General features: G+C 55.9%; 1 protein-coding gene across 6 annotated transcripts; it reads right to left on the bottom strand.

The window, feature by feature from the left end:
- Positions 1 to 1713: 1713 nt before the first annotated feature.
- On the bottom strand, positions 1714 to 10388 carry PRKAG3 (protein kinase AMP-activated non-catalytic subunit gamma 3). Of its 6 annotated transcripts, none has more exons than XR_004679592.1 (14): positions 10317 to 10388; positions 9731 to 9770; positions 9131 to 9286; positions 8385 to 8797; positions 7149 to 7230; positions 6571 to 6629; positions 6405 to 6450; positions 6115 to 6169; positions 5803 to 5929; positions 5504 to 5669; positions 3949 to 3986; positions 3627 to 3773; positions 2674 to 3295; positions 1714 to 2509 (listed from the first exon to the last, which is right to left on the bottom strand). XR_004679592.1 is itself a non-coding variant. In XM_035007109.1 (13 exons), the coding sequence occupies exons 1-13, from the start codon at positions 10335 to 10337 to the stop codon at positions 3179 to 3181; spliced, it is 1467 nt and encodes a 488-aa protein (XP_034863000.1). In that variant the 5' UTR covers positions 10338 to 10388; the 3' UTR covers positions 1714 to 3178. The 6 variants fall into 6 exon arrangements, 4 of the variants coding, with proteins under 4 accessions (XP_034863000.1, XP_034863002.1, XP_034863003.1 ...); XR_004679591.1 differs by having other exon boundaries at positions 3062 to 3295; XM_035007109.1 differs by having other exon boundaries at positions 1714 to 3295.
- Positions 10389 to 11555: the final 1167 nt, after the last annotated feature.

The raw sequence follows: 11555 nt of genomic DNA, 5'->3' as shown, positions 1-11555 counted from the left end.
TGCCCTGCCAGGGTTGACAGCTGTTGAGATGGTGGGAGAGAAGAGAAGGGGTGGGCTGAGAAGTGGTAGAGAGTCCAGCCTGGGGTACACAGAAACTTGGAGGGGCTTTGGAGGTCGGGGCAGGAGTCAGGGGCATGGAGCCAATGATGCCTAGAAAACGTGGCCAGCCCCAGGTTCAGAGGCATGAACAGGGGGGCCAGCAGGGTGGGTTTCACACTTTTATTCAGAGTCGGGGCAGAAGTTATCCCCATTGCAACCCTTTGCCTCTGTTCTAGCAGCCATGAGGCTGGAGGACTGTCGGGAACGGAGGGCTGGGCTGTGACCCGAGCAGGAGGTCTGAGGCAGGGCGCTGGCATGGTCCCTCACAGAAGGGCCCAAGGGAGAACTGCTGGGTCCTCAGCATGGTGGGGCCCAGGAGGCTGGAGACCTATCTACTCTCAGGGGGAGTAGGAAAGGCAAGGAGGGACTTCCTCAGGCTGCCCCTTCTGCCTGCGCTATGACTTCTGAAGGTCTGCCTATGCGGAGCAATCTGGGGCCCCCCCTCAGAGACTGACCTGCTACATTTACCCTACGGTCATCTGCAGCTGGAGGCAGCCTGCCCCCGGCTCTCCGAGGACACTGTCACTTGAGACAGGCCCAGAGAAGCACCCCCACCCCATCATCCCACTTGAGCCCAAGGCCCAGGGCCTTCCCAGGGAGGGCCAGAGCAGTGCCAGCACTGACCCGTGGGTTATGGCAAAGTTGGAGACAGAGGCTGGGTATCCATGAGAAAAGGCCCTCTTTTGCTGCCTGACTCATCAAGCACAAATGTCTCCACTCCGTTGCTCCATGAGGTAAATGAAGTAGGATCATATTTTAGAAATACTAGCCTATCCTCTGCCCACGGGACAGCAGACCTACAGTGTCCATTGCCACAGGGAAGGGATGATACAGCAGAAACCTGGTCTTGGTTTTGGAATTTGGCCCTCAAGGTAGGTGGCAAGAAACGCAAGACACAGACAGTGGACGTGGAAGAACGCGTGGTGGGTTCATAAAAAGGCCCCAGTGGTAAAGATGCCATAGGTTGATGGGGTTGGGAAAGCAAAGAGACTGTGGAGATCTCTGAAGTCCACAGTTCTGGGGTCCCTGAGAAGAGGGGCCCTGAGAAGGGAGCTGTGTCTGAAGGGAGGGGGGAGTGTGACAAATACCCCAGAGAGGTTTGGAGATGACAAGGGTAGAAGAGCCCTGTGCCCTATGTTTCCAGGGTGGAGGCCGAAATAAAGCAAAATGCAGAATAAAGCAGACCACTTGCTGTCCGTCTGAGCAGATGGGCTTGGGACGGCCCTGCAGAGCTTCCCGAAGCCCAGAGGGGTGCAGGCCCAGGAGCTAGAATGTCCTCATGCCCCAAGAGCAAGTGGGCCCAAGGAGGCTTCGTGGTAGGGACTGAGGGAGAACCTAACAGGCGCCAGGCCCACCAATGACCAACCAGAGACAACCAGATGGGAATGGGATTGTTTTAGCTGGTGCTGACATGCATGGGTGATGATGACGGAGGAACATAGCCTCACGCTACTTAGAGCCTTCCCCCGCCTCACCGAATTTAACCCCAGGCAAAGGTGGGGGATGAGCCCTAGACTGACTGAGATTAATTTCTCCCACCTGGTGAAACGGGGTTCATAATAGAAACTCCATTCAGTGTTAGAAAAATAAAGTTATGTTTCCTGCAGATGACAGTTTGTCGACTGAGTTGTATTTACTACGTAATTAACTAATTCATATCTTCTTTGTAGTTTTGTTATAAATGAAAGATGAAAAAAGAAATTTCGGTGGGGTAACGCTCTATGCACCAAAGAAATGCCAGTCGTAGTGTTTGTCCATCACAGACCTTCCCTCGTGTCTTTGAGTTCAGAAAGCACAGGGGTCTTGCCACAGGTTCAGGTCAAATGACTGGCATTTTCGGAGTTAAACTTCCACAATTCAAGTTCATTCGTGGTTTTTTCTTTTTGGTGTTTTCTCAACGGTTCATCCACAGTGATCCAAACCCAGGCTGTCCCTGGGGAATGAGAACAATGTTTGCTGGTGCTCAGGATGAGAACGGAGGGAGGACCCCACTCAACAGACTCCACCCAGAGCTGCTATTCCACAGCGACCACCAGCAGCCCTGAAATGACAATGTTGGGAGGAGGAGGAGGAGGGGCACAGTGGTGCGGAACCACCTTAGTGGTTGTGGAGGAACAGCTGGGACTCCCAGGTAGTCCAGAAGCTGAGGAATCCAGAGCTCCTGACGAGCCCCACCGGCCGAGGCCTTCCTGCCCTGCTGGGGCCGGTCACCCCACCAGGTGGGGGGAAAGTGACGTGGGTGGGCCCGGAGCCACCAGCCCTGGGGTAATCCCAGTGCTTCTGGTTCACAGATCTCTAGGCTTGACTCAGCCGTTCTCCTTCATTTCACCATCCCACGGTGCACTGGGCATTCGTAAGGGCTTCTGGGAGCATGGGTAAGGCAGGGGCAATTAGGGAAGGCTGGAGAAGCCTGCAGGGAAAAGAGAAGGGAAGACAGTGACTACACTGTGGGGGGAGATTGCCTTTCCAATCCGGGGAACCTCGTCTTGCCATGCTCCGCCAAGCAGGTGGAATCTGTGCGAGCCCCTAGCGAGCATGCTACCAGCCAAGAGTCTGAGACGGTGTCAGATTTACTGAGATGAGTACTTAGAAGCTCCCTCCTTTCGGCCGTAGTTTTTACTGAGCATGGAAATTCCATTCAACAAAGGTTTATTAACTTGCTTCCTTCCGGTGGAATTCCGAGCCGGCAGGAATTGAGTCGTGAGAGGGCAGGTCAGTCTCCCCAGAGCATCTGAAATCACATCACTGCCCTTGCCTTTACCCCAGCCCCTGCCCATCCCTCTTATGAGGACCACCATGACCTCAGCTGAGACCGGGACAAAGTGGGGGCCCCACAGTGAGTCCTGACACTTGGAGTTTTCATGGGGCTCCTCAGCAATGAGCTGGGCCACTCCCAACCTCGAGGTGCCCCGGTCTGAGATCTGAGAGCCCCAAAAGATCAATGGCCGAGGGCAGAGCCTACCTGTACCAGAGCCAAACCAGCAAATGGGGGTGAGGGAAGACGAAGGCCGGGTCCCCTGGCTCCCCTCATTGGCTTTGGCATGTGAAAGGTGGCCTGGGAGGGAGGACTCGGATGTTCTCAGGCACTGAGGGCGTCAATGCCCGAAGGGCTGAGCACCAGCGCATGCAGGATGTCGGAGAGCGACACGATGCCCAGGAGATGCTGGCTCTCGTCCACTAGCACCAGCCGGTGTACCTGTGGGTCCGCAGAGGGTCCGTGAGGGGTCAGAGCCGTGTGGCAGCAAGGCGGGTGCCAAGAATCGGGGGCATCAAAGGAACATAACTGGAGGAGCAAGAGCGTGTCTCCTAGAAACCAATTAGGGGTGGCTCTGACCACTCTGGGTGATCAACTGTCTGTGGCCCTTAGCACGGGGGCCCCATGGGCAGGACCAGTTGCAGACCAGCGTGGACACCGAGAGCTCGAAATGGCCACGAAACGGGAGGACAGGGTGTATAGGGACAGCTGGAGCCGCTCATGAGGACTGGGCTGTATGTGTTGGGCGTGCGTACGCAGGGGTATGGGGTACCTGCTCCCGGACAATCCGGTCGATGACTTCCCCCAAGCTCTCGTGGGGCTGGCAGGAAAGGACTCCCTCCAGACACAGTGTCCTCTGCTTCAGGGCTTCTGCCACACTGATGTCTAGGTGGTTGTAGGTTTGCTGGGCAGCCAGGTGCTGGGGCAGGGAGGGAGGTGCCGTGTGAGTCAGCCTCTCAGCCAGGCTCCGGACCCACACGTACTGCCCCTCTACCCTCGTAAAGGTCCTCTGGTCCACAGATAGCCCTCCACCGATCCTCACACCCACCGCCTCTCCCTGTGGCGCCCTCATTCCCCATCCCGCGGACACTTACAATCACATCAAAGCGGGAGTAGAGGCCCACGACCTGTCCTGCGGGGGACGGGGGGTGGGGGCAGAGGAAGAAAGGGAAGAGGTTCACATCAGGACCAGGACGTTGGGCAAGGGCCGGGGGTGGGCTTTCAGAAGGAATTACTGGACATCCCCCACCCCTCCCCGGGCTACTGGCTTCAAAAATGACACATCGGGGGCGCCCGGGTGGCTCAGTTGGTTGGGCGACTGCCTTCAGCTCAGGTCATGATCCTGGAGTCCCGGGATCGAGTCCCGCATCGGGCTCCCGGCTCGGCGGGGAGCCTGCTTCTCCCTCTGACCCTATCCCCTCTCATGCTGTTTCTCTCTCTCTCTCTCTCTCTCTCTCTCTCAAATAAATAAATAAATAAAATCTTTAAAAAAAAATGACACATCGGGCTGTCACCACCTGAAGCCACAGGTCACACAGCATCATGGACAGACAGACAGGTTGATATGCCGCCTGATGTGATGCAACATGAGTACATAGTGTCACCTCTGAAATACCCTAGCTTCAAATGGGTAGCCGGAATCTGACCAAGGCTTTAGATCTAATTTCCAGTTTACGGGGAAACCCGGGAATAGAGGAACAACGCTTAAGCCACCTGTAGGAAGCAGAGACGAATCTGGAGGTGGGACATTCTATAGGACAACCGACCCATGGTAATGTCATGGAAATTAAGTGAAGACAGAACTGTTCCACGTTAAAAGAGACTTAAGACAAAATAAGCAAATGCAAGCATGGACCTTAACTGGATCCTGGTTTGTCCAAATCAACTGTAAAAAAAAAAGATATTCCCAGGGAAGGTGAGCAAATGAGAATTAGGATCAGCTCTTAGATAATATTAATAAATTATTTAGAGTTTTGTTAGGTGATATGGGAAATATACTGATTTTAAGAGGTACAGACTGAAGGGGTAGGGGGGAAATGACATGATCTCTGTAATTTAAATTATTTCAGCAAAAAAAGGGGGGGGGGGAACAAAACACAACTGGTTACAGCAATATGTTAACAGGAGTTAGTCCAGGTAAAGGATAGGTGGATTTCATTATACGTTTTTTCCTACAATGTTCATACATTCGAAATTTTTCATAATCAAAAATAAATCAAAACATTTCTTGGTATCTAGCATCATTACAGCAATTTTAACTTTGAAATGGTTTACAGCCATGGTTCAACCAAAGAAATGGAGTCCTTCTAACCCCTCTTCAGAGTGAGAAAAGGGGAGATCTGGCTGGATCCCCTGGCCCATTTTAGGATGAATTAACATTAAAAGCCTCATCTCTTGTTTCCTCTCACCATGCTCATTTTATTGCATATATTCCTTTCAAATCATCCCCTAAAGTCAGAGGATAGGTGTTGTTAAGATTCCCATGTCACACATGAGGAAACCGAGGCACAGAGAGGCTAAGGAATGGCTCTAAGACTCAAAGCAGGCGGACTTCGAGCCTCAGCTCTACCCTGGGTCCTGAGCTGATGCCCACAGACCCCTGCCTGCCACCACCCCACCCTAGCCAGCCCCACTCCTGGGTGCAGGTACCAGCTTCATTGACCACGGGCAGCGCAGACACGCGCCGGTCCACAAAGATGTCCAGTGCCGTCAGGATGGGCGCTGTGTCCAGCACCACGGCCAAGTCCCGGAATGTACCGATGCCCAGATCTTGGATGGCGCGGGAGAGGAAGGAGGGCTGGGGCAGCAGGGTGCCCTGGGTGGGTAAGGGACACGTGGGAATCAGGGTGGAGCAGCATCCCGAGGGCTCCCAGCTGCTCCCTCCTTAGTCCGTTGGGCCAAGGACTGTTTAGCCCCCCAGGGCACCCCGAGGCTGTGCCCAGGCTCACAAAGATGTGCAGGAACTTGAGCAGCCTCTTGTGTGTGAGGATGTGGAGCATGGCGCCTGAGACCGGGTCCAGGACCGGCAGACGGTGGATCCGGTTCTTGATGAGGGTGTAGACAGCTTCAAACAGGCTGCAGAGGGGGGAGCAGTGGGTCTGGGGGAGATACGCCCTCCACCCCAGCCCCTGCAAGAGGAGGACAGGGTGAACAGGCTGCCTTGTCCCCTGCAGGATGAGCCCATGAGTTCAGAACTGAGGAGCTGGGGAAGAGGACTGCTCGGGAAAAGGAGGCGCAGGTGGGTGGCTGGGGACACTTACCTTCTGTTGGGAGAGATGGAGACCAGAGGCTTGAAGCAGGCTTGAAGGTAGATCTCTGTAGGCAAAGCCAGAGTCAGGCCCAGGGAGCTGGCTGCCCTGCCAGTCACCTGGCAGCTCCCAGACTGTCTTCTTCCCTCAGGCCCTCTGGGCTCCCTCTGGTCCCTCCCTTGCTCCCTCCAGGAAATCCCCACTGCCCATCCTCCACCCCAGGTGCTTGGCCCCCCCGCTCACCCACACACACCCTCAGCCCCTTCTAGGCGCCCCCCCACCCCCCACCCCCGCCAGCTCACCTCTCCAGGTCTCAATCTTATGTTCTTCAATCTCACTGATCTGGACCTAGAGAACAGACAGGACTCCAGAAGTCAGACATGGGCCCCTCGGGACACCAGGCTCCCTGAGCCACTCTCCGTCCCAGCCCAGATGGGAGCCCCCGGGGACCCCCAGCCCACTTCTCACCAGCGGGGACCTGTAATAGCGGTGCAGCACTGAGATGAAATCCGTGATGGTCAGCATCCCTGCGGGGTCAGGAGGGGAGGGGGAGGGGTCAGCCTGGGGCCTTGTGGTGAGAGGCTGGTTGAGGGGTCGGACCCCCTTCCCCGCTCTGCCAGAGGCCGAGGACTGAGACAGCTGTGGGAGCTGTGGAAAGAAGGGAGCAGGGCAGCCCCTCCCATGCCTGAGAAATGGGGGTCGTCCCTTCTATGCTTCCCCTGTCATTTCTCTCCTCCCCCACCTTCTATTCTCCTAATTTCTTCCTCTCCCTTTCCTCTCTTCCTATCTAGCACCTATGACATGGGATGTCATACTCCCACGGGGGAGTAGAGCTGCAGTGGTCAGCTGGTCACACCTACTCCATGCGTGGGGTCTCCCACCCGGTGGCCACAGACCGGGATCTGATGTTCCCAGTGCCAGCCCCCAGCTTGGCTTGGCCCGAGGGTCTGCTCAAGGCTGTGGCGCATCAGAGCTCATCCCCAGAATCTCCACCAAAGATCTCTTTTTCCCCTTCCCTACCACCTCTGCCCCCCGCCCCTCCTCACCCACAAAACTCTGCTTCTTGCTGTCCCACAGAGGTGCCGCCCGAATGCCGTTGGCCACGAGGGCGAAGAAGGCCTTCTTGATCTGAGGGCCAGAGAGAATGGTGGGGGTGAGTCTCTCCCTGCCCCTCAGTGGCACACTGTCCCCACCACGGGCCTTCCCTGGGGCCTTCTCCCAGGGTCTCCTGTACGTGAGCTTCACTGCCTTTCCTAAGCCTTGGCATCCACTGGACGTGGTCCTTGTCAGGCGCACTTGCTCAGAGCTAAGGCTGCTGGTGGCCAGAGGCGTGGCAGGGACCCCTTCCTCTGGCTCGCCCCGGAGTGGGAAACTAACCCAGCGTTCCCACTCGTAAGTCATATGTGGACAGTCACACACAGTATAGTTTTTGCTCATCTAGGCACTGGAGGTATACTTACGTAATACTTACAAAATACTTTTCTCTAAATAAATCTGATGGTGACTCGTGTGGCCTCATCCTAACTAATACCACTTATACTGCTTGTATCTGTTCTGGGTGGATTTTTCTAATGCGTATTAAAATAAATGCAAAGCTACTAAAATAAATATATTTGTTCATCTACCACTAGAATCAAATAGTGTACTGTGGATGGTCCATATGCTGTGCTTCTGGAAACACTGGCCTGCTCTCTGTGATGGTAAGAATGGAATCAGGCATTCCATAACTTAGCTTAGTGGAAGAGCAGGGACTAGAGCTCATCCTAATTTTCCGTTACCAAGAGTTCCCTGCTGTTTGTCCTAGGCCACCCTGCTATGTCTTCCACATACTCTGGGGTTCGCAAAATGCTCCCATTTATCCTGGGTTGTCCCAGGAGTCCTCCGAAGCTTGTAGGGCAAAGCAGGCATTCCTGTCCCTATTTTATTTCATTTTGTATTTGTTATTATTTTTTTTTTAGTAATCTCTCCACCCAACATGGGGCTCGAACTCATGACCCCAAGATCAAGAGTTGCATGCCCTTCCGACTAAACCAGCCAGGCGCCCCCCATCCCTATTTTAGAGACAAGAGAGGTAAAGTGACTGACCCAAGATCCTACAGATACTAAATGACAGAGCTGGGATGACAATTAGGGAGAGAAGCCCTCCCCGGCCCTGGCCTCCCGGGTGTTCAGAAGGAGTTCTGGAAGGGGATTTGCAGGGGGTGCCCGGCAGGGTGTCCCGGAGGGTGTGAGCGGGGGCTGCAGCCCCTGAGGAGGGAGGTGGGGCAAAGCCATGGCCGTACCTCCAGCTTGGTGTCGAAGATGACCATCTTGGAGCTGGTCGCCATGGCATCATAGCAGGTGTGCTCCTGCATGAAGTGCATGTAGACCTGGGCCCCCGGCTTCTGCAGCTCATCATCCCAGCCTGGCCTGGGAAACAGCGCCCGCGGGGAGGGACACAGGGAAGGTCTCTCTTCCACCAGGCCGAGCTCATACCCCCAGCCCGCAGTGGCTGAGAACTCTATGTCCAGCTCCAGATCATCTGTGCTGGAGCCCACCGCTGAGGCTGCATTGTCATGGGGGAAGATGTCCCACTCTGCGGGTGGGGAGCCCAGCCGGGCCAAAGGAGCATCTTGGGACAAGTGTGTGGCCTTGGGGAATGTGGCCTCCAGCCCGGTGTACTCAGCAGGTGGCCTGGCCTGGGAATCTGTTGGATCTGTTGGAGGGGGAGAGGACAGTAAGTCCATCTTCTGGAGCACTTTCTTATCTGCTGGCTCGGGTCAACCTCGCAGCAGCCTTGGGAAGCCTGGATGCTGTGGCCCCATTTTGCAGGTGAGAAAGCTGAGTCTCAGAGTCACACAGGATAGTGGTTCTGTCCTGAGTTGGCCGTGCCGGACCCCTGGCTCTGCAACTGAGAGACTGAGGCTACAGGATGAGGCTTGGGTCCACCTCTGTGCTTTGGAGGGATCCAGAGGAGAGCCCCAGCCCCAGGCTCTGGGACATCCCACTGCCCCCACTCCCGACTCCCCAGAACTGGCCTGGGCCTCACCTTCCCCCAGACCTGGCAGCTCCCCTTCCTCCACAGTCTCCTGCCTTGTCCATCTCGAGGCCTTGGCCCCCTCTTTCCCATGGCTTCTCTCTGAGCCAGTGGTCATGGCCGGCGATGGCCATGAAGTGTTCCCTCCTTGTTCTAGGAAGCTCATCTCTGGAAGGGGGAATGGGGCCTGTTTGGTTAATAGGGAGTAATACAACAAAATCAATTAAAATGTTACCAATAATAATATTTAATATTTGCAAGCTCCCCAAGGGTTTTTCTCCTATATATTTCTCACTCAAAGCTCATAGAAATCTTATAAGGGAGGCATTATTATCACCCTTATTTTACTAAAGAGGGACCTGTGATCAGAGAGGTTAAGCAACTTGCCACAGTTCACACAGCTGGTAAGTGATAAAGTTGGAACTAGGGTCAGAGTCTTCGGACTCTAGATCCCCCCACTTTTTCTTCTGAAAGAGGAAGGAGGAAGTGAGGGACAAAGGAAGAAGAAACAGGAAAAAGAAGGAAAAGGAGAGAGAGACAGAAGCCCGGCTATGAAAGTGGAGGAGATTGGGGGCCCAGAGAGGTGGGAGACAAAGGAAGTGGCCCACCTACCTTGATGCTCGGGTCCCCCAAGGTGGCTCCAGGATGGGTTCTGTGAGGGAGAAGAAGGTCTGAAGGCGTGGGAACATGGCCCACATTCCCAAACCACAGGGAGCTCCTTTTCCCACCGTGTGTGTGTGTGTGTGTGTGTGTGCATGCCCGCACACACACGCCCCCCCCACCCATACACAAACACTTATACAAACTCAGAAAAACACACATTCAACCATTCCCAGATCCACACACAACCACACACGTCACTTACACGAAGAATACACATACACACAGAGCCCATAGGCTCACAGGCGCCCACCTGCGCGCGCACACACACACAGAAAATCCAGACCGCACGCACGTGCGCACACACACACACACACACAGAAAATCCAGGTCGCGCGCGCGCACACACACACAGAGAAAATCCAGACCGCACGCACGCGAGCGCGCGCGCGCACACACACACACACACACAGAGAAAAATCCAGATCGCGCGCGCGCGCACACACGCACGCACACGCACGCACATTCACACAGTGTGGTGTGCTCGCAGTCCCCTGGCCTCGGCTGCCCCAGCGCCCGTCCCCCGGGACCCCTGTACCCGGCGCAGTGCGTGCTCCATGTGGCCAACCCCGACCGACTGGAGAGCAAGTGCGCAACACTGGCCGCACCGCACTATTCTGGGCCCGGCCGTTGGCGCCCGGCCCTCCCCAGATCGGTTTCTCTCTGATTGGGTGTCGGGCAGCAGGAGGGAGGGCCCCACAGGCTCAGCTGCTCCCGCCCAGAGCCTGGGGCTGGGTGGGGAGGGCAGGGGGGCACCTGGAATCTTGAGGCCTGGTCCTGGGCTCCCTCCTGGGTCTTCAAGGACAAACTTGAAGGACCTTGCTACGGGGGAGGTGGCTTGGAGCACTGGGGGGCACTGGGGGGGGGGGCGGTGGGAGGAGGCGGGCTCTCGGAGTCCTGGGTTCCTTCTCATCTTTGTCAGGTGCCAAAGGAGGGAAAATGGAGGCGAGTTGAGCTCAACGTTCTTCCTCTTAGAAACTTCCGTCGTGGGTGGTGCTGCAGTTAGAAAGGGCAAGTTGGAGCCAGCGGGGAGGCTGGGGCCAAGGGGTTTGTGGGAGGTCCCAGGAGAGTGGCCATTGTGTGTCCAGATGTCCCCATCTGAGTCCCAGGAGCCTGTCCCTTTCCCTGCTGGAGGAGTTGGAGTGGGATGGCCGGGAAGGTGGAGAGCTAGGAGAATCACCGCGAAGTTGTGCGGTGGGCTCGAGGGCCCAGGGTGAGAGACATCTGTTTCTACCAGTGGTTCAGAGGTGGGTCCCAGAGTGTGGGAGCCCCGGTCCTAACATCCCTCTGTGCGTGCTGTCGCTACATCTCCTGGTGCCAACAGGATCCCAGCCCGGCTCTGGTGGCTGCCCACCCCCCTTCCTTGGCATTCCTGGGGCCTGAGTCAGTGTCCAAATCGGGAATGCTGACCCAGCTGCTCTAGCTCCCCTCTCCCTGCCCGCCCCTCCTCTCCTTCTTCCAGCCTCTTCCATCCCAGTCTCGGGCCCTGGAGTGGACACTCAGTAATGGATTACTGGCTTTCTTGCTGGATGTGCCAAACACATTTCTCTTCACCCCTCAAAGCCCCTGTCCTGCCTCCAGGGAGGGCGGGGGAGAACGGGTCAGGGAAGGGACTTTCCTTTCCGAGTGTGTCTTGGGTAAGTACTGGGGGTGAGTGCAGATCTCCTTCTGCAGGATCCCTGTGGCCTATTCCTGTCTTGTCCCAGAGGATGGATGTCTAAGGCACAGCAAAGGGGACGCCTCAACTGGTGGAAGGATCAAGTGGACCATCCTTGGA

This window comes from Mirounga leonina, unplaced genomic scaffold (assembly GCF_011800145.1).
Source record: "Mirounga leonina isolate KUSES-001 unplaced genomic scaffold, KU_Mleo_1.0 Mir_151, whole genome shotgun sequence".
NCBI lineage: Eukaryota > Metazoa > Chordata > Mammalia > Carnivora > Phocidae > Mirounga > Mirounga leonina.
This window is presented reverse-complemented; position numbering and strand designations above follow the sequence as displayed.

Bases quoted from the DNA above. Each gene is read 5' to 3' on its own strand.
- PRKAG3 (XM_035007109.1), bottom strand. From the start codon at position 10,337: ATGGAGCACGCACTGCGCCGG. The intron at 6,630-7,148 runs GTGAGGAGGGGC...CTGACCCCGCAG, and splicing joins CAAGAAGCAGAGTTTTGTGG to GGATGCTGACCATCACGGAT. The intron at 3,296-3,626 runs GTACCCCATACC...GCGGACCCACAG, and splicing joins ACCGGATTGTCCGGGAGCAG to GTACACCGGCTGGTGCTAGT.